Source organism: Balearica regulorum, chromosome 8 (assembly GCF_011004875.1).
Source record: "Balearica regulorum gibbericeps isolate bBalReg1 chromosome 8, bBalReg1.pri, whole genome shotgun sequence".
NCBI lineage: Eukaryota > Metazoa > Chordata > Aves > Gruiformes > Gruidae > Balearica > Balearica regulorum.
Window position 1 is genome coordinate 31,067,268 of NC_046191.1, and position 22,348 is coordinate 31,089,615.

Genomic DNA, 22,348 nt, shown 5'->3' on the forward strand with positions numbered 1-22,348 from the left:
AACAACAAGCAAAAGGGAGCACAGGAAGATGCCAGGTGTCAATAGCGTTCCTGGCAGGCATGATAGCTCCCAGAGATGGGTCTCCAGCTCTCCCCATTCCCAGGGCTGCTGCTGCACACACGTGAGAAGCCAGGACCTCCCGTGCCATGGGCACCAGCCTGTGATCCTGCCCTCAGCAGCTCGCCTGCTGCCATGGATTAGATCTGCCAAGCCGTTTGTGCAAAATATGTTGCAGGATAGAATGGGTTATGGAAAACAAGCCCTGAAAACCACAAGGGCCTCCTGACCCACTTGTATCTGGTTTCTGCCAAGTTCTTGTTACAGATCTTAAACAGAAAGAAAAACAATGTACAAGGGATGAAGGAGCTGAAGGGGAATGAATATTCGTGTTGGAAGAGCAGTTGGCCGGGCTACGCTTAGGGATGTTTGTTTATTATCAGGAGTGACTCATTGATTTTTATTTCAGCGGGTGCTTTCAGTGGCTTTCCACTCGCTCTGTCTGTCTCACCAGCTACATGACTGTGACCGCAGGGAGAGGGGAAAGCAGGACATGGACAGGGATGGAGGGATGGCACCTGAGCTGGAGAGGGCAGAGAAGTAGCCATAGGTCGGGCAAAATCTGGCTTGGGGGAGCTGACACTGCTTCCATTTCTTTGGGTCTCCACCACTGGTGGTGTGCTTGGATGCTGTGGTCCTACCCATACCAAAAGGCCCCCATCTTTCGGGGGGTCTGTAAGCCTGTCCCCGCAGGCAGGAAAGCTGTGCCTGGCCCCTGCCCTTGCACCATGCTGGCATCTGTGATTGTTTTATTTCCCTCTGCTTTGTCTCTTAAGAAAAAGAGGTTTCTATAATCACACTCCACGTGTGTGTAGGGGACAGAGATCTTCTCACAGTTTAGGAAAAGTATGCCTCAACTGAGATTTTTGGAAGAGGAATAGATTTCTTTGGGTTCATCCCCTGGAAGGCTATATCCCACGCTAAGCAGCCTGTGCTGCTCATGCCAAGAGCAGCAGGAAAACGTCCTCAGCAGGTACATAGAAAGCTCCTCATCTTGCCTTCCACGTCCCCAGCATGAAGGGCTTTGCCTTGACAAGTCAGGGGCCAGGTCTGATCCAGAAGTGACCACTACCTGCAGCCCACGCTCCTCGTACTCCCCCCACCATCTGCACCTGCTGCGTTAAGCATGGTGGAAGATACAGACCTGCCTGTTCCTTTTGGTATCTGTTTGTGGCCCTGATTTGTTTAATCCCTTTTTGAATTTAAAGCTGCCTCTCACCCCCGCAGCCTCACATGGCAGCCAGTTTCAGAGTCCAAAGCACTCTCCTTTTTGAAACAAACCCCTTGCCAGTCTCGGTGAGTGCTCCCCAGTTCATCTGTCTTACGCAGCACCTCTGTGACTTGGCAAACCCCCAGCCGCTGTCTTCTCTCCAAACTGCAGAGTCCCAGCTGGTTTAGGGTCTCCTTGAAGGGCACCCGTGCCATCCCCTTAATCATTTTGATTGCTTTTTCCAACTCTGCTGCATCCTCTTGAGATGTGGAGGCCAACATATCTATCCTAAATTTGAATGCACCAGAATCTTGGGCAATTCATCGAGTCCTGTTCAGTCAGCTGGATCACACGGGCTTTAGACTTTGGCTTTGGTGGCATTCCTGAAGGAACAGCAGTCACACACTCTGCCTCTTGCCTGCTTGCAAGAGCAGCAGTCACATCCAGTAGCATCCCCTCTGCGTTTTCAAAGCCAGACAGCAGACAGAGGAAGACCACAGGCTGGATAAAGGTGTCATGAAATGCTCCCACAGGGACAACAGATGAGAGAGTGATGACGCGAGCGTCACGAGAGGGTGACTAAGTTCTGGCCATGCTCTGACCTAGCTGCTCTAAAGAGTCTCCTTGGAGAAGCTGGGGGGCCTGTAGTCCTCATTGCTGTAAGCCCCAGGACAGCGTCTCTTTCTCGGAGCGGAGCATCCCACCAGCACCATTTTTCTGCCTGGTTTCCTGTGCTGAGCTTTGCCATGGTACAAACTCAGAGCTCCTGTGTCTGGGAGGAGGGACAATCAAGGGGTGCCAGCCCCATCGATGCTGAGGAGCAGAGGCAGCTGCCTGCCGCATTTTGCCCAGGGAGCAAGTCTCCCGTCACATTAAAGCACAGCGGAACCCTGATTTTAGGTGAGACTTCCCCCTCTCCCTATTGCATATGCCTTCAAAGGGGTTAATTCTGGCTGACGAATGCTGGACACAAGCCACAGACGTGCAGAGCGAGGGTTTTGAGCATGCTGGTGGGAAGAGCCAAGGATCCATTGGGGTCCTTGACTACCTGTTGGATCGAGAGACTTGAGAACAACTAGCAACCACAAACACACTTCAATCCCTATCTCATCATTTCCATTGTAATACTTCAGGGAAACCACAAAACAGGGAACAGATTAGCGTTTTACGACCACGATAACATGACCAGCAGCACGCGCAAGGGCAGCGAGACCTTGTCCTCATGTGGGGAAGCTCACGACAGCTTTCTGGTATGGCCCCTCTTTACCCGGGAAGCGAGGCAGAGACCTCAAGCCAAAGTCTCCGCACGTTCCCCCAGCACACAGGCAGGGCTGCTTGGAGCAAAGCACGGCAAAGCCAGCCTCAACCAGAGAAGGCACCGAGTCACATCAGGAAGGAATTGCTACCCCACCAGGCAGACCACAGCTGTCACGGTGGTCTGTCCAAAGCACAGCTGCCTTAAATCTCTTGCACTTAACCCTTTGCTGCCTGCACACAATGGTGAAAGAGAACTGGAGGTGAAGGTGAGGCCAGCATGTTGCAGAACGTATTTGCTGCCCAGAAGACCCTCCTACGTTCACTCAGATCGCTGCAAGAGCGGCCTGCCTTCCTCTGAGGGTATTGGAGCAGGACAGTGGTGGTTACTCCATCCTGCGAGTAACACTGGGCAAACATGATGATAATAAAATAAGTAAACTTTTTCACCTAAACCCCAGCCACAATGTGAACCAGAGGAGCCCCTGTGGTGGGAGACAGAGAGGTGCAGAGCTGGTGAGTTGCACAGACGAGGAGGTGTGCTATAGCAGCCACACTCACGCGTGGACCATTTTGGACCATGGCGGAAATAGTTCAAGGGAGCAACCTGGATCACTGTATGTGCTGTCTCCTCCTCTGAAGTCAACAGCCTCACTTGCTCTTGGGCACAGGAGGAAGATAGCTGGAATGTGGTCACCTCAGGATGGCTTAGGAGAACCTGTCCCAGATGCTGCAAATGCCTCCCTCACAGCAACCGAGCCCACCACCAGGACCACGTCTGCCTCCTCCCAAACCACAGCGGGTAGGAGAGGTTTCTCTTCTCGTCCGCTCCCCTTTCTACCCAGCCCCAAGCCGCCTGCTCTCCCCCCGCCCCAGTGCTGCCATCTGTTTTTCTACTGATGGCAAGGGATGAGATGTTCCGCTGGCCCTCAAGAGCCAAAGCGCGCTCACCACTAACTCGTATTCCTGACGGGCTCCTGGAAGGGTTTGCATCCTCCCTCCCTCACCCGCTGAACTACGTGCCTCCCTGCTCCGGGGATGGGGAACTTGGCAAGGCGCAGCGAGAGACCGGGAGGCAGATGGACGACTAGATTAATGGAAAGAGAAGGGAGGTGGGGAGAGGAGCGAGAGGGATGAGCAGTCAGGCTGATCCGCTGCCAGCATACGATAAAGATGAGCGAGAATGCCTCTAATGCCATTGTGTGGTGACCTGAACTTTCCAATGTGAGGCAGGGCTCCAGCTGGGGCTGGGGAGGTTGAGGCTTGGCTACTGCTGCTATGCCCCATCCTGAAGTTACTCCACCAGGGAGAGATGGTACAAGCAGCCGGGTGGCCTGGATTTCTCTTATGTAGGGTTGTTCCCCTCGCTGAGGCATCCAGATGAGAAAGCTTCCTCAACCAACACACACTCAGCAGTCAACAGAGAGACAACGGCATCTCTGAGGGGTGACTTGGACCTGAGGTGGGCAGTCCTCTGGAACAGCGTTCTGCTGCCCAGTAGAGTGCAGAGACTGGGCTCCTAAAGGAGGTGCCTTCAGTGAGGGATTACTCTGAAACGAGGAGGAACCTGGGACTAAGATGTCCCATGGACATGGCAAGTCAAGCTGAACCACGCCAGACCCAGCAGGGGCTATGTTCTGCAGGGGCAGAACACTTCTCATGCAGGTAAATGAAGGGGAGAACAAGAAAAGGAGAAATGGTGGTGGAGTGTCACACAGCAAGGACAGATTAGAGGTTATATTCTGTCTCTACCTGACTCTTGCTGTCTGACATCCCCACATCCCACAAGAGACTGGGTCCCAAGTGGAATGGCCTCTGACAACTGCAGTGCTTTTTGTCACAAGGATGGAGGCAGGCCAGGTATAGAAATGGGAGTGGAAGCAAGCACAGATGAGGTCGAAACAACACTCAGGGCATTTTCTGTGGTCAAACAAGGGGACTGGTAACACCTCCCTTCTTCCCAGCGCCGAGCAGCAGATCCCAGAGCAAAACTTTGAATGAGACCATTTTGGTCTTTATGGCAAGACAAGGACTACTATAAAAGACTTATTAAAAAGTGAGTTATCTAGGAAGACTTAGCTTATCAGTCCACCCTTAATAACCTTCATCATTGTAGAAGAAAACCCAATGAAAAAAATAATCACAGACCCATACGTGAGAAATGAGGAGGAGGAGGAGAACAGGGAGGAGGCAGCTGTGAGCTGTATCGAAAAGGAGAGCATCAGGGTGAAAGAAACTATCTGAGGATGAATCTTCATTAGTATTAAAATGAGTGACTGTGACCTTAAAAAATAGGCCTGCGCTGATGAAATTGCTAATGAGGAAGAAGGCATTGTTCCACAGAGGAGGATCAGGATATCTGACAAATAGTTAGATGACCTGAAGGACTAGAGAGAGAAACAGGATGACATGCACTTGTATAAAACTGAAGGGCAAGCTCTTGTACTGATGGTAAAACATCTGCTGTTAGCTTGGAGCTCATCAGTTGGAAACAAAGGAGGTAGGGAAAGATCTGGGTGTACTTGCTGACCTCAGGATATCTCTGAGCTGCCAGACTGATGCAATGGCAGAAATAGCAGATATAGTCCTGGGTCCTATCAAAAGAGACATTTCCAGCACAAGGAAGCTTTATGCAGGACTTTGGTGAGACCTCAGTTAGAAGAATATGTACTGCTTGGTCATCCCTGATGAAAGATTAATTGAAAGCAGAAAAGGCATTAAAAAAGTCTACAAGGGTGATGGAGAGCAGGGTCTCTCCATCTCCTTAGCAGCTAAGCTCTGGTACTCAACCATCAAACGCCTCCGTAGAACACAGCACCTCATTCCCCTACGCTTGCAGCCCATGCTTTGCAGTAGAGATGCACAACAGAGCCATCGAGTTCAGGAAATAACTGCTGCACCTTCTGTTGACCGTAACATTTCCTTCCTGGGGACGTGCCCCCTGCAACATTGCCCTTTCTCCCACACTTCAGTCGACAAAGAGCTGAGCTAGGCAGAATCGGTGAGCAAAAGCGATCATTTGCATTGAAATGAGCACATAAAAAAAATAATCAGCAAAACCTAAAGCTATTTTTGGTGCGCAAACTTCATTTACATTTTCCTTTTTGGTAAAAATCCCAGCATACAACATTCCAAAATACACTTCCCCCTCCCCTCGCTTTTTCCTTTTATCCTCAATCATAATAACAACTAGTGCTTGACAAAGACTGCCTATTTTTAATTTCCTTTGCGAACTGACTCCAGGCTGCCTATGATTTTCTCCTGCCTGGTCATTATTCAAAGTGAAATGAGCAGCTAACCAATTTCTGCAAGGAATTCTTTGTCTGCAGATTCTTCAGGAGCGGTTTGTTTTGCATGTACGAGGCTGGAAATCCTAGTTGTTTTGATTGGACGCGTGAGTCACACAGGGCTTTTCTGGATCTGCGTTACTCTAGAATTGCGGTTCTGGTTAAGGAAATATTCAGGCTTGGAGTCAGTATGGGCTTTTTGGGGATACCCCTTGCCAGTGAAATCCTTTTGCTAGAACATTCTTCCCGGGCTGGCCAAGAAGCAGCAGGCAAGGAAGGAAATGTGTTATTCTGCAGCTCTCATTCCCCAGCATCGCCCTGGCCATGGGGGACCATACCCAAGGATGCTTGCTCTGGGTCTCTCTGCTCAGCCAGCAAGCCCTGACCCAGCTGGGATCAAACATGAAGTCAGAGCCATCCGGCTTTGTCCTGGAGCAAGTTTGCATTGCCAGGAGCTCTCCTGCGAGGAGCAGGCAGCTCGTGCTGGGCGTGGGGGGGGGCCTTACCTCGCACGACTGGATGCAGTGAATGACGGAAGGGTCTGGATACCACCGCAGCCTGCCCGTGCACACAATATGCTGAGGAGGGAAGGAGAAAAGAGCTGTCAGGAAAGGTGGCAGAGGGAGGGCAACAGCCACCCACATGCTCTCTGGAGGTGCAGGGTGTCTCACAACACTATGTTGCTCATGGCGGTGCAGAACAGCAGCGGCACCCCCGGGACCCTCCTGCACCTCTCCCCGGCAGGAAAGCCTTTGAAGCCCATCAAACCCAAGGCAGCAGCACCTGGTTCACCCGCAAACCAGGGTACATTGCTCAAAGCAGAGACTAGACAGATTGTGTGTGTACGTATGCGTACATAGATACACAACTAGGAGAGGACAGAGGGAGATGACGGGGACCACCAAAGTGGGTTTGGCTGGCAGTGCCACCTCACGGTGGCTGACTTGGCCATGAGCAGCTGCTGGGAGGAAGCCACTCGGGCCACGACAGGCTGGAGTCTGCCATCACCTCTCTGCACGATGCTGGATTCACCAGCTTCTCGTTTGTATGGGATGGGGGGCTCAGCCAGTTGTCACTCGGTGCCTGCATCATCAAGTTCATCAACCCCTTCTTAGACTCCAAGAACAATGTCCCAGGAGGACTCACCTCCCTGGACCTGGCCTGAAGCAGATACACCAGACTCACGTTCATGCACGGGGTTGAGGTTATCGCTGGTATTTACGAGGCACGAACTCAGCTCTTGCAGCCAACTGGACACAAGAGCAAGATGTGAAGGGCTCGGTGGTTTCACCGCGCTGGAACGCACATTCAGCGGGGGTTTGTGGGGAGCACGCATGATTATACGGGGGGAAGAAAAGCCCCACCGCACATGCAATTTCCTCCTTGTAAAGCTCAGGCAGGCTTTGAAATCTGAGGCCCCATAAAACGATGGCTAGCCTGTGAAAGTGTCCTAGGATGCCCTTCACAGCACAGGAGTCGCACAGAGAGGCACGTATGTTTTCTCCTAGCCTCTCATGTGAAACGTGCAGCAGCAGGCAGCCCAGCTTCAGCATCCCCGGGTGGCACAGCAGCTGGGGATGGGGTAGCTCTGCCCATGCAGACCATCTGCAGGTCCTTCTGCTGCATTTTCGGTTGAGGACATGATGGGGCAGGGTGAGGACCTGGTCATCCTCAGCCAGTGCAGGGAAGGCAGACCTGGAGGGAGCTGCTGTCAGATGGGGCAGACTCCTAGGATGCTGGCTGAGCTATATGATTCCTGCTCAGCCCAGGGGACGTTTGCATCCTAACCCCAGTGGGGTGGTTCATATGTGGTTGTTGTGCAACTTGAACAGCATTTTAGTATACTCATATTAGTATCCCGTATTCCAGGCTGGGAAGTAAAGGCAGAGGGACAAACCTGCTCGGCTACGGGACGCGATGAATCAGAGCTGAAAGCAAAACAGGATTGTGACCTCCCTGAGCAGCCTCTGCGTCTCCCTGTGTGGCTTGCCTCCTCTCCACCACCTTGGGAGCACAGGGAACCACAAGCTGTTGGAGGCTTGGAGGGGCAAAGCAGGGATCAGTGGCAGGAGCCGGGGCAGAGGGGAAAACAAGATGGTCCAGGGAGAGAGGTCCTGGCAAGGGGGAGCGCCGCTTCTTAAAATAACGTCTAACCTCCCTCCTCCTCCCCTCTGCAAAATGCCTCCCTCGCACGAGAGCCCACAGCAGCGGGGAAAGGGAAGCCGAACGCCACCGCCTCGACGGGCCAAGCCATCCGATCCCTCAAAGGCAAGGACTCCTTCCAAGGCTCGTGCTTAACCATCCCACATGCCCCGGGCGTCCTCACCCCCCGGCAGCGATCTGTCACGGGTCTGATTCAAGGCGACGTACAGTAGTATCCACAGGCACGATGCTGGGCCTCCTGCGGGTTCCCAGGAGGAGGGGAAAGCGTTTGGATGGGAGCGCTGGCTCCTGGGAAGATTGTTTGCTTTTCTTTGTTCCACCTCCTTCCTTATGCATCTCATTTTTATTTTAAGAAATATTAGCCCGGCAGAGCTGCTTTTTGGGAAAGTTGTGCCGTTAGGATCCAAACTATTTGAGCTATTCGAGCTGTTTTGCCTACAAAATGAGTAAGAGATGGGGAGGGAAAGGCTCCTCTGTTCCAGAAGCAGAGGCAACTGGCCGGCCAGCGGGTCCTGGCAGCCAGAGACACCTTTCAGCTGACAGTGCCCTGCGTCCTCCCTGGCAGGGAGATGCCTGCCTGGGGTTGCACCTCTGCTGCCAGGAAATCTGGGACCCAGGCTCAGCTTTTGCTCTCCCAGCGCCCTGGCTGACAATAAGAGCAGCTTAGCAGGTTTAGGCATGCGGCACGTCCTGAAAAGTCAGCGGGATTCCTGCGTTTAACTTCATTCACTGCGGTATCCTGCAAGTCCTTGAAAGCTGGCTTGGGAGCTGATAACTTGTGCTGAACTTTGGTACAGGAGGGCAGGAGGCTCTGCAGTAGCATGCGCGGGGAGGGAAGAGAAGGATGAAGCGGTGGGAGGGAGGAGGACCTCGGCACTGGAACCTGGTTGTGGGGAACAGCAGGTACCCCCAGAGCATGCAGCCGGGGCAGCTCCTTGGAGCTCCAGCCAACCCCGAGCTCACTTATACTGCTTGCCTTTCCAAGTCTTACCCTTCTTCACTCAAGGCAAATAGAATTTGGTTAAAAAACACCAGATAGAAAGGAGGAGGGCTCCCCTCTATGCTGCCAGCAAACCCCCTGCTAGAGGAATCCACCTCCCCATTTACCTGGACTCTGGTGGGCTGCAGACGGTGATCCATCGTCTCAGCAGTTACGTTTTCGGGCAGTATGACAGGGTCACTGGGAGGTATGATACAGGAAGGTATGCACACAGCACCTGCGGGAGGAGAGAGCACCTTGAGGACTTCATCTAGAACCAGGCAATGATGTTTACAGGAAGGCACCAGACCCAAACATGTAGGTTCCTCATCGAGGGTGAGGCTGACATAGAGGAGACCCTTTCCCTCCCAACCAGGGGTGACCGTTCTTTCCCCAAATGCTAAATTATGCAAGACCCTACAGTAATTGTGGCCAATTCCCTTCTCCCAGATGAAAGGAAAATTGAACATGCCCCAGGAGATGGATTCAAGCCCCAATGGCAGGACGGAGAATCCAATATGAAAATAAATCTGGCCTGGATGGTGTGGGATGTTTGTTGACAAGTTAGAAAGCATCGTTCATAGTTTTTCTACCACATTGAATTTCCACTGCCTTCCTATGACTGAGGAAGAAAAAAAAAAAAGGTGCAAAAATCACCTTGGAAAACCAGGTGGACCCCAGGTTCACCTCAGGTCTGCCCAAAGATTAACCTTAGGAGGCCCTGCCCTTAGACTCGCCTCAGCCTGTTTGGATCAGACCCAGACAACTGGTGTGTTTTCTTCAGAGTGATGCAGGCTTTGCTCAAGCGTCCTGTCCAGCGGGATGCCAGACGAGATGCAATGACTGTGACTGAGCATCGCAGCTTTTCTTGAAAGAACAAAGCGACCAAGTTCTGAAGAAAGAAATGGATGATTTGGTCCCTCATCCGGTGAAAGTGCCCTGTGACACACGACTGTCGCTGTGGCTTTTACCTAGGACCTGCCACATTAACCCTGCAAACATCAGCAGTAGTAACAAGCCGAGAGACCTTGGGGGGGATGAATGGCTAGAGAACAGGAAAATTACTGCCAAGGGCTGGATTTGCCCTGGAGATGAGTCTCTGCTCCTTCTGAAAAGAGAGATGCTTACAGCGGAGCCAGCTTTAGCTTTGAGTCTTGCTCGTGAGTACAAGCAGGGCATGCACAAGGCTAAAGCCACCCCTGGCTCTATGTTTAGAAAACAAATGGAAGAGAAAATAGGATATTTTTTTTTCATAGATTTAGTGGAGATTGGTACAAGAAGAAGAGTCATCGTGACCTTTAGCTCTCTGGGAGGGCTGAGTCAACATAAGGTTCAGTTTTCCGTTTAGCTTTCATCTGCCCTCACCTATGCCGTGCCCCTGTTCGCACTTGTACTCCACAAAATTCAGCTCCGGGGGTGGTGGGCACGTGCCCCGTAAACTCTCACACAGTTTGAACTCCTCTGTCCATAAGCCCTCCTTGGTGCAGACGATGGGAACCTGCAAAGCAGAGGGAGAGCAGCCAGTGTTACTACCAGCAGCAGCAGGGCTCACCCTGCCTGGCCACTGCCCAGCTCTGGGGGCAGCAAAATACAAGGACCCCCCCTGGAAGCTCTCCAGGTTGCAGCCATCTGGTCCAGCCTACGGGTGTTTTGCACTACTGACCTTAAAGCAAATTGTTTTCCAGCTGCTGCTAGACCATGCTTCTTTGGACAAAACCCTTCCTGCAAGTTGGATGTGAAATCTGGGTGGAAGAGCCGGGCAAGCAGCAGCCTCCATCCCCAGAGAAGCCCCTTGGTTAGCAGCCCTGCTGCAGCAAGGTTGTCCATCATCCCAGGTCAATGCGTTCACAGTGGCTCCCAAAACCCACTAGAAACCCTCATACTTTTGCTTTCCAACCATTTTCACTCAAGATAAGCAGGCTTGCTTGAGATCACTGCTCTTTGAAGGAGTCACCAGGGTGCAGAGGAGCACCCTGAGGCAGTGGTGCACCCCATCCACGGCTGGTATCCAGCAAGAAGAGCTTTGGGTTTGCAGAGCAACTGCTGTTTGGTGGTAGCAGGGCATTTGGCACTGGCTAAGCTGCTACAGGGTCCTTCTGCACAGTGGGGCACAGGGATCCCTGCTGCTTTCAGGTGCTCTGAAGCACAGTGCTTGGCCCATCTCCGCCTTCCCCCCAATCACTCACCTGTTGTCCCTGCGGCTCGCAGTTGAGGACGCACTGGCTGTCCAGCTCGAAGCCCTGGGTGCAGTTGTACATGCCCTCGAAGACAGGAGGGGGAGGCTCGCACACCACAGGGATGCAGTGCCCCTCTTCCCACTGCCCGCTCTCCAGGCACTGCACCTTCAGGAACTTCCTGGGGAAACACAGAGCCAGGCTGGGCTGCAGCCCCCCGAACACACCCCACCTTGGCTGTACCAAGCATCCCCACAGAGGCAGGGGCAGCCTAGAGACATCTCTCCCCGAGCACACACAAACCCCCAGCGTGTGAGGCTCTCCCATGCCATCCCACCCCTCACCACGGGCAGGTCCTCTTGGAAGGACAACCTATGCTCAATCAGGACCTTTCCTTCTCCTTGCTGGGACGATCATACTGATTTAGGAACACTGACCACTTTTTCCTTGCACTCACCACCCCATTGCTCCCCGCCTTTCGTGGTGCCCCTAAAACCATTCCTCTCTGTCCTGCAGCCCCTGCGGGTCCTGGGCTGCTTTGTCCCACCGCCAGTAGCTACATATTTTGCTGGATAGAGTGAGCCTCCACCAGTAAATCCTGCTGGCCTGCACCCAGCTACTCCTGAGGCTCCTCTTTGTACTCCAGCCAGATCTGTCAATCCTGCTCTTGCCGAGGGGCTGTCGTACCGCAGCAGACCAATACCATCCTGTACTGCTAAAACAGCCCAGGCGCAAACTACTTGCCAAAAAGACGATGAAAAAGAAAGGAAGAAAAAGTCCAGAAGCAGAGCCCACCCGCTTTTCTGTCTCCTGTCCTTGGCAGCGATAGAGACACCGCATCTGTTACAGAGAGGCATCAAAACCCCACAAGGCACCGGGCTAGCTGGGGGCTGCTCTCTCGGGAAAGGATGTCACCACGACCCCAGACTTTGACAGGTTTTTGACAGCACTGATGGGCTTTATCTGGGCCAGTGCAGATTTCTCCATCCTTAATGAGACTTTTTCCCCCTCCCTCCAATCCTCCCTTACTAGACAGCCTGCTCCAGCTGCTTGCCCCTGCCTTCTCCCGCCACTGGTGCCAGCAGGCAGGGCTCCAGGTGCCGTGCTACGGAGGTTATAGCATGCCACAGGTACATAGAGCAGGGTTTAACTGGGTTAGAGAAACCCCTGGGGGGGGAGGCACTAAATTGCTCCTTGTTCTGACCTGCAGCAGGTATTGTGTGGGGCCACCCGACTGCACCCCCCAAAACAGTGCAGGGTCACGCAGTCTGGAGTGGCAAGGGGACCCCATCTGCATCCCACCACCAGACCTGGGCCACAAGCTGATGGCCACCCCTGTTACATTTCTGCTGGGAACTCCTGGGCAGGAAATTTGGGAGCCTTTTGAAACATTCTCTTCTTTCTTTTTTTTTTTTTTTTTTTTAATATTTCCAGCTCTTAAAGATTCCCCTCCTCCCTTCAGAAATCAGGGATCTGTTTTCCCTAGAGACTGCATAAGGGGGACAGAGGGTTCCTGCTATGATGAATACACGCTCTGGCAGGTAACGTGGAGGCGGGCAGGGGAGGGGATGGAGTGTGGCAGGTCCCCCGGCACAGAGCTCTGCACAGTATCTTCCCCCTGGGAGCACGGGCTGTTGCAGTGTGAGCGCCTGAGCAGCAAGGGGTGCTGCGAAGTCACCCCGAGAGCAGTAGCCTTGAATTGACTGAAGGGAACTGCAACTACGTATGATTTTGGAAGGGTGGTGAGGAGGAGCAACTCTGGACCCTATTGTGGGCATCGGTGGTTTCAGCCCACTGCTAATTTCACTTTCTTGGTAGCTCGCCCTTTTCACTGGGGTGATGGTCACTGCTTTTCAAAGATGTTCTCATCAGACCTTGCCTCTTCCTGTGCGTTTTTTGAACGCTTTGCTTTGCCCACCTTTAAAGGCACATGCTGAGGCACTGATCAGTGTGGGACGTCCAGGTCCTCAAGCAGCATTTTCCCCTTCTTGAATTGCCTGGCACGCAGGGTGTGATCCAGCTGAATGACTTGCTTTGGGTTAAGCCGATGGCATCACAGCGAGAGGAGCAAACCAGGGGCGCAAAGCTTCACTGCAACAGCGATGCCTCAGGTACGGAGCAAACTCCTTTACAATCCAGAAGCATCCCAGCCACCACACCTCACTCACCCACCAGCCACCGGGCTATAACCGATGCAGCCACTTCAACGCCCAAATCATGGTGGAACCCTTTGCCCAGGAGCAGTGGGAAGACCTGGGGAGAGGAGTCGAGCAGGGGGAGCACACGCTGTGGGAGCTGCAGTTTGCACAGGTGCACGCTGTGGTTTGCAGCCCCGTCGTCTTCACGGGGGCTTCTTGTCTTGATGTGGTGCTGGAGTGGCCCCAGAGTGGGGCCAGCATCATGCGCGGCCTCTACCACCTCTCCCCAGACCTGCTTACCCCCCCCTAGACCCGGGGCAAAAAGCCACCTTGGTCTGGAGGCTCACCCCACCGCCAGCATCCGTGCTGGGGAACTTCAAACAGGGCTGGCCTGGCTTGACCCTGGGGTAGAAGGTGGCTTGTAGACCACTGCCGCACGTATGAAGTGAGCAGTTTATATTAAGGCACAGAGAAGGGAAGGGAGAGGCTTTAAAAAAAAAAATAAAAAAAAATATATAAAAATCCCCACAACCTCATAGCAGCTTGAAATTTCCAGACCCCCCGACTTCTTCTGATCTGGGTTAGCAGCATTTCTCAAGGATTAACGAGGAAGCCAGGAAAATTGGAGTCAAAGCTTCCCCCTCCAACCGGGCGAACGGATGCCTAATGGGTAGAGGAGGCAGGGGAGACGTCTGAGGCCAGCGAGGGCTGCGTCTGACGTGAAGGCATGAGTGCTCGCCTGGCTCCAACAGCCGAGAACGCAGGAGCCTGGCCAGGATCCAGTCGTGTACTGGGTCCGCTGTACGTGAACAGCGATAAATGAGTGTAAAGCCTCATCCTCCCATGGCAGGAGACTGACGGCTTCAAGAAGAATAGTGGGGAAGCACGGAGATTCGCCGGTAAATTGAAAGAAAGCAACACCAGCTTGCAGGACCTCCGCTGCTTTGCTCCAAACAACCTGGGCTGTAAATCTTCATCACAGACCTTAGAGGTGGAAGCGACACAGGAGTCCAGCCGACAGCCTGTGTTTTCTTTACCTGGCTGCTCGGCTCCCTCAGCTGCGTGGGTGTTTGCCTTTTATCTGAAGGGGCCAGATGTGGGCAGAGGCAGCCAGCGCCCCACGCCTTTGCACCCACCGCAGATGTACAGTGGCCCGGTGCCCTGCGAACTCCGATGCTCCCGGGTTAGGCTGTCCTGCTTTGCCCACCGCAATCTTTCCGATGCATTTCCAGCCTCTGGTCTGCTAACTCTTTCCAGTCCATTTTCTCCTCCATGTTTTCCAGCCTTCTCTCCCTCTTTTATGGTCTCCATATCTTCTAGCAGGGAGAGAAGATATCTCCATGGAAGCTCGTCAGGGGTCTGGGCTGTTCTCCCTTGATCTCTGGTCAAAATTCAGGCTGAGACTTTCAAAGCTCCCTGAAAAGACCTGGGTGTCCAGTTCTTTGCTTCATTCCCTCAAGCTAGCAGAAGGGGCTTGACCCCTCACAAAAGTAGCTTTGGGATCCCAAAAAACTCTTATTTCAAAGGAATCATCCTGCACTGGGCAAGGGAAACAAGCCCTCTGCAGGGTCTGACCTTTTTGGTCCCCAAACTGAGCGCATCCTCTCAGCATTAGAGTGCTCTTTTAAACATGTCCTAGATATTCCTGTTGGAGAGCTGCTTCAGATGGTACTGCATGGTGGAAGCAACAGCAAGGACTACTGTGGGGGTGATGCCCATTTTCCCCCGAAGTATCTGACCTCTGACTTTCAGGCCAGCTCTTTTCAAGGCTGCAGCTGTGGACAATGCCAAACCTTGCTCCTTGGCAGTTCGTTGCTCTGTGTGATCCAGGTGGGTGTGTGCCACCAGACAGATGCTGCCCAAAACCAGAGACCTCCCATCACAAAGCACAGATACACATGTGAAGTTTCCCTCGTTACCATTATTTTGGGGTTAGATGTGAAACAGCATAGACGGTGGAAATCAGGCTGTTATGTGGGCTCTCCAGGCTGAAAATGGATTTCCTTTAGGAAGAGTCAAAGAAGATTTAGCCTTCGTGTCAGCATCATCAGTCAGATGATCCTGCCAGCAGAAAGGCAGCAAATCTCTGGCAGGATCTCGATTACACAATCAACGTTTCCTCGAGGATCTCTTGTTGACAAGCAATGATTTCTGAAGGGCCTTTCCTCACCCAGGTTAATAGATAAAAACATCTTTTCCGAGACAACAGATTTCTTCATCCCTTTTCTCTTCCACTTATGCTATGGTAAATTCATTTCAGCCAAGATTGCAGGAACCTTCTAGGCATCCTTACTGCTCCTGCAGTAAAATTCAACGGAAGTGAGGGAATCATACAAGTATCTGTGTCCAAGAGCATCTTGTCTTGGACAGAAAGTGCCAGATCCCAGCCACGGCTCAGGCACCATAGGCCTGCCATGTGAGGAGCAAAGCCCCAGGGCTTGGGTCCCCAGTCCAGCTGTAGCAGCCAGGGTGTTTTACGAGGTGCATGAGAGAGATCAGAACGCTGCTCAAAAAAGCAGCTACTCAGGAGGTGATGAGCCTTGGCTGGGTTGAGTTCCTGCTTGCTCATATTACAGCTTAACTGTCCCTGTCCACAGGGGATCCAGAGCCATCCCTGAAGGAAGCCCTTGAAGGAGATGACCAAGCTTCTTGTAACAGTGCTGTGAGAAGCTGACCGTGTCTTTCACATAGTAGCAGGTTGGGCTGATGCCTTGGGAACACACAGACACCAAAAGATGCCTCTACTCCTTCCTTGGAGAACAGTCTGAGCCCCGTAGCTGGGGGTTACACTCCCTCCATCATTCCCCTCTAAAAAGGCATGGTTTCTAGAGCTAGAAGAATAATTTGAAGAATATTTCCAAGGTTGGCCTAAGTAAGCTGGCATGGAGAGTCTTCAGTGTCAGCCGTGAATCATGCCTGACTTCCATCCAATATATAGCACACAGAGAGTCTTGCTTTCTTATGTCCATCAACACGGACACTGAATCCTTTAGCAAGGTTGATGCTTGCCGAGTTGACGGACAACAGGGAGACAATAGGTCAAGAACTCAGCCTGCTGAACCCAGAAAGGCTTCAGAAGACCCCAAAACCTGATGTCCAAATCATCAGCTGACACCCTGCACATCAGGAACCTGCACCTCACCGATGCCGGCCTCTTCCAGAGCTCTCCACCACCTTCAACAACGTGCTTTCTCCAAGGTTGGCCTGAACAAAGAAAGCAACCTCTCACTCTGGCAGCTCCCATCCTCTGCCTGCCAGGGCTGAAACACCAGAAGGATTTCCAGCGATCCAGTAATTGACTGGCCCGCTTACTGGCTAGTAGCTGCTACTCGCTACACATGCCAAGGGGTTTGTACTCACGCTGTGTGTATACACAGAGCTCCAGATGAGATGGTGCACCGGCATTTACACTTCCAAGGAAAGGCTTTTGCTTTCAACCATGCCACTCACATAGCAGTTAATCTGCATTTTCTGTTATTATTTTTTTTTTTTTTGCTTACTGTAAAAAGATCGTACTCTGCCATCAAAGACGTTGGATGAATTAGTGGTAATGACAATAGCAAATGTGAAAATGCTACCTCAATGTGCATCACTATGGAAATGTAAACCACTTCCCATAATTTTCCTTGACTTGTGTCACGGGCTGTTCAGACCCATAGGGAAGGTACACACACATCAGAGAAGCATCGGGAGCTCCCAGAGGGCATCCTTTTTACCAACAGTTGCTGCAGCATGACTGAGATGGCCTAAATTTGCAAGCTGGGTTAATCTGATTGCACGTCCAGTGCCTGAAATGCCACAGGCACGCAAGCTGCTCCGCAGTTTGCAAAGCGGTCCACGTGATCGTAGCCATAATCGTAATTTGCTCAGCTCCCCTTGGCCCAAGAAATGCTCCTAACACTGTGAAAAGCTGTTTACAGAAACCACTTCCTTCATTACAAGGCAAGAAATTTGGCAACTGCTTCCCAGTGCACAACAACCCTACCCCAGAGCAAAGTAGAGATGAAGTCTGCATCCAATTAAAACTGGAAGGGGGCATTAAACAATTAGCACATAATTACCTGATTTGGGCTAGCATCAAGACTCTGGGGAGGACCAAGCCAGTGCCAGGGAATCTTTAGTGACCGAACCCAACGGGGACTTCAGCTGGAGGCATCGCAGACAAAATGCTGCTTTACCCCCCAGTGTCACGATACTGGCTGAGCGCAGGGCTAGTGAATCACCAGGAATTTTTCCCCGAAGCATCGGGCAACATCTCCAATTTGCCAACGCTTCAGATTAAATTTAGCCAAGACGTGCAGGGGGTAAAGTGTTAACCCTGACAACAGGCAGTCATTCGTTCTTACAACCCCCAGTGCCACGATCTATGTTTTATCACTTTTAGGAAAGACAGCAGCTCCAGGAATCTTCCAGCATCTTATTACATCTAATTACCTGAGAGTCTGCAAACATTTCTGCACATGCTTAATTTTCAGCAAGCGACAAGTGTGTTGAGATGCATGGGAAAACTCACATGCTTTAGGTTAAGGCACTTAACGTACGCGTGCATGCAACAGCAACTTGCGTCTTGTTTCCACCTGCTTTTACCTAAACCAGGGGAATGCCTCCCATATTTCATGCGTGACCAGAGCAAGCTGCTCTGCCTTGCACCTATTAAATCAGCTCTTCAAGACTGCCAGTGGACCATCACCTCTTCTCCCGATGTCAGCAAGGAGAGGAGGAAGACGACGGTGGTACCAGACCCACCACAGACTTACTTCTTAGCCTTGCCCGCTGCGTTCTCAGCCACGTGGTATCCAGGCTTGCACTTGTAGCGGCAGACCGAGCCCACGTCGTGGTTCCCCTGCAGGCACCGTGGGACCAGGAGCTTGGCGTTGGCCACTGCAGGAGGTGCATCGCACTCCAGCTTGCAGTAGGCTTCGGGGAGCGACCAGAGACCGTCCTCCAGGCAGGTCAGCCACTGGTTTGTTCCTGACCCCAAAACAGAAGCAGTACATGGTGGTTACAGCTGATCCGAGGATGGAGTTCTGCTGAGGGAAGCTCTGAACAACCAGCTAAAGTCCTTCTGTTAGAGTGGATACTTGATGCCAAGGGAGGCAACAAATATGAAGACCATGGACTCCATTGTACGCTTGGTCAGGCTGGAGCAGAAATTCCTTGAATGCAGACAGAAGCAGGGAAGGGACAACTTCTAGGGGACAGAGAAAGGATCTTGATTCTGCAAATCTCCCCAAAACTTTCCCTTAAACTCCCCCTCTCTGGTGATGCCTCGGGATAGCCTTCAGCGGGCTGAGGACTTTTGTGTATGACACCTATCTGTCATATTTAGCTTAGCCCATCTTCATTATCCCCAGGTGCATCTCCTTCTTTTCATGGGATCACTGCTCTGCCTACATCTGCTCTTGGACCAGGGACAAGACCATGCCTCCGCTCAGCGCCTGTGTTCCTGGCGGGCTGGCACTACCGAGGGTCACCCCCCCGCCTCCGAGCGCCACGCAGCCGTGTCATGCTTTCCTTGCCTATTCTTAGCATTTATTAGCCTTGAGAGCCTGCCCGTAAGGATGCGAGCCTTCGGGTAGAACAAGCATCAGGCACGTCCCTGCATTGACAGCTCAGCTGAGTCGGCTGGACCTCTGCAAGTTTACCCACGTGGCTCAAGTGCCTTGGCTGAGCACCACCAGCCGTCGTGTCAGTCGCTGGAAGTCACCCAGGGCGCTGGAAGTCACCAAGGGGATGCCTTCCCACCAAGAGAACCCATGGCAAACCTCCCATTGACTTCAGCAGGAACAAGAGGTGGCTGCGAGTGAAAACCCTGCCCTCGGCTGACCCACACAAGGCAATGGGCATCGGCTTGTGCAAAATTTGGGCTGTCGAGTCGTTCACACACTACCCTTTGATCAGCTCGTGCTGAGGATCTGCCGGCATCCCCCCTGCCGTGAAATGAGACCTTAATTCCCTGCAGTTTTTGCTCCTTAGATTTAACTTTTTTTTTTTTAAAAGTAAATGATTTTCATACGTTTCAGCTATAAACGTCTCCATAAAATAGGGCACCCATTAAAATGATTTGTTGTATGTGATTGTTCAGAGCAAAGGCGCTGGTGGAAACTCACATAAAGTCCCAATGCTTGAAGCTGTCAAGGCAATTACCCCTGAAATCCCATCCAGCTCAGCCTTGTATAGACAGGAACAGTAGCTCTCTTTCTCCGACTTGGCTTAAAAACATTCCTGCGGCTATTGATGGAGTCGGCAGAATGAAAGCCAGGCCATGGCATGTCTGGGGGACTGCTGCGTGTCTGGGTGGTGGACATCTCCCAGACTGCTCCACAGCTGTAGGCATCAGTCTCTACGGCTTTATACAGCCCCGGGACTCCTGAATCACACACTTTCCCACAGCCACCAGGCAACCGAGCCACTTTTGGCTCTCTGAAGTCCTCTCTCTGTCCACACCGGCTGCCTGCACACTTCTTGCCTCCCTGGTCCCCATAATGCTGGAGGCTGCCAGACCTCACCAGCTATCAGGAGAAGACATCGCTACACCCTGAAGTGGATGGATAAGGGCTGTCAGCTAGAGGATGGGAGTCAGAGAGAATTATTCCCACACTATGGTGTCCCACTCAAGGGGGATGGACGCCCACTCTTTCAGGAAGTCTCTCAAGAGCCCACCTGGCTAGGAGAAGGCAGGACAACTGGGAAGTTCGAAGCTGCAATGCTCTGTTCAAATAGCTTGGGACAGGCACGAAAAGGTGGCACCAAACAGGGAGAGTTCAATCCCTCAGCACTCCAGACCTTACCTTGAAGCTTGGCTGGGTGGATGCAGGAGAAGGAACATCTCTGCAGGTAGCTAGTCCCCTTGGGGCAGGAGAACTCAGCGTAGTACACATGGGACTGGTCAGGGACACCGCAGTCAACAGGGTCACAAGTCACAGATCTGTCCCACCGCCCTGAGCTGCATGTCAGCACCACCTCCTGCTGCAGAGAAAGCAAATCTCCATCAGACCCCTGCAAGTGAGCTTTAACCTACTGGTTTGCCATCACAGCAGAAAGGGCTGACCCAGGTTCCAGGACAAGGAGAGCTTTGCCCCATTTTTGTTCCCCCAATCTGCCCTTTCTCCCCACTCTGGACGCTGAGTCACGAAGCCCCTATCCACTCACAGGGTGATGTTTGAGGTGTGTAAGCAGTGAATGGCCCTCGGGGTAACACACAAACCAGCTGCACAAGAGACCTTCTAATGCTTGGTCTGTAACTGTGTGCCTCCAGAAAAGGCTAGCTACATGCACGCTGCCCGAGCGGTGCCAGAGCACATTAAGGGGAAAAGGAAAATCCCTTCAAGATATGCTACAATTTCCTGAGCTACAAGTTATTCCCAGCTCTGTACACTGCAATTTTCTCTTCTGCAAGACCAAGTCTTACTTCAGCCGTTGACGAGTGACTCTCCTGTTGATTGTTTTTCCCCTAAATGCACTGATTCTCTCATGCCTCAGCCCTCAGACCCCACTGAAATCAGAGGTTCATACAACCTCATTTACAAAGCATTATTACACAGCCCCTCTTACACAGCTAGGGGAACGCATGAGAACCTAACCACCAGTGATCCCACCACCGAACATGATCAACATGTGCCAAGGGCTTCATCAAAACAGAGTGGTAGATGACAGCGTGCCATGAGCAACTTGGTCTAGTGGGAAGTGTCCCTACCCATGGCAGGGGGGTCAGACTAGATGATCTTTTAAAGGTCCCTTCCAACCCAAACTGTTCTAGGATTTCCGCTCCCAGACTGCTAACCCCAGCCCAGCAGTCCTGCAGACCAAAGTAGCGTCCTTCAACTGTTCATATGTCCCTTTACTTGCTGAGTACAACCACTGTGCTCCTTCAGTCAAATGTGTGACCTGTCCTCCCAGCCAACACGTTTTGATTGATCCTGGACATGGTGGCTCTGAAGGACATCACTAAATTTGAGTGTGGTACTCTTAGGTGCACAGCAAGATCATGGTGTAGCTGAACCAGGTGGAGAGAATGCTCAGGGGAGAGCTGTATGCATTTTTCCAAAATGCCTCAAGAAGTGTAGGGTCACACAGCCAAACCAGGACAGGGTGCTTGCAAGCTGCCATCTGCTGTGACAGCCACATGGCGAAGCTCTGTCCAGAAGTTTCCCATCTTGCCGCCAAACGCAGGAAAACTGTCACCCGAGGCAGATTTATTTTTTGCGGCTTCATTTCAGAGGATAATGGGAACATTTTGTTTTCCCTGGGCATGCCTTGGCCCACAGAGCCATGCAGCCATGTAATTAATAACCTCCCCAGTGATGAAGGGCCAAGCAGTGCATCCCCAGCTGTCCCACTGCACTTTCCAGCACCCACCTCTCATTCAGCAAACACTGATGGCTGCAGCACAGGAAACCTGCCTGTGAGGCATCACGAGCACTTGCAACTCTCCAACAGCACAAGAGGTCCACCCCGCTGACACAGCCTGACTCACCTCCATCTGTCTCCACCTCGTGCGAATTCACGCTCTTGCTCGGACTACTAGGGGACCAGCTCAGCCCTGGAGACTCCTGTTCCCCCTCCAGGAACAGCCAAAGGATGGGACACGCTGTGTCAACGACCCTGCCAAGGCGACTGCCCAGATCAAGGCAGCTCAGCTCCCAAGGACACATCAGTCCCAGGTCTCCTTGGTCAACAGCTAAGAGCCATGCTGGCTCGTGGCTTTTACAAGGCATCCCCCAGCCCTTTGGAAAGCAGGACAAGCTCTTTCATGGTGACCTCTGTGCTGCCCTGCTGGCGTGGGTAGTGTTATTGCAACGCAACACAAAGGAAGAAAAGCTCTTGTCGCTGTTGGCTGCCTCTAAATATAGATGCTCCGCAATGACTTCATTTTTTCCTGAGCCACTAACTTCAGCTTAAGAGAGAAAACGTCCCAGAGATGTGTAACCCTCCCAGAAACACCCATCCAGAGAACAGAAATGTCTACCTCTCCCTGTGCAAGAGCACATCACCCTGGCTTAGGACATCCCCTGCAGCAGCCTTTCGCCCCGCAGAGCCATGGTCTGTGGGCAGCACCAGGCTGGGGCAGCTAGGAGGGCGGCAGT

The 22,348-nt window shown here is 52.3% G+C and overlaps 1 protein-coding gene across 3 annotated transcripts in view; it reads right to left on the reverse strand.

Annotated features, from left to right (window-relative positions):
• The window catches only part of PAPPA2 (pappalysin 2), a 93,236-nt gene that overhangs the window by 11,919 nt on the left and 58,969 nt on the right, over positions 1 to 22,348 (reverse strand). For 2 of the 3 annotated variants that reach the window (XM_075760425.1, XM_075760427.1), the window contains exons 15-20: positions 20,054 to 20,231; positions 18,020 to 18,233; positions 11,137 to 11,305; positions 10,316 to 10,448; positions 9,079 to 9,188; positions 6,315 to 6,386 (exon numbers count right to left, since the gene is read on the reverse strand). In XM_075760425.1, coding sequence (XP_075616540.1) covers positions 6,315 to 6,386; positions 9,079 to 9,188; positions 10,316 to 10,448; positions 11,137 to 11,305; positions 18,020 to 18,233; positions 20,054 to 20,231 — 876 coding nt within the window. The remainder of the gene's footprint in view (positions 1 to 6,314; positions 6,387 to 9,078; positions 9,189 to 10,315; positions 10,449 to 11,136; positions 11,306 to 18,019; positions 18,234 to 20,053; positions 20,232 to 22,348) is intronic. The other variant, XM_075760426.1, reaches the window with a different exon arrangement.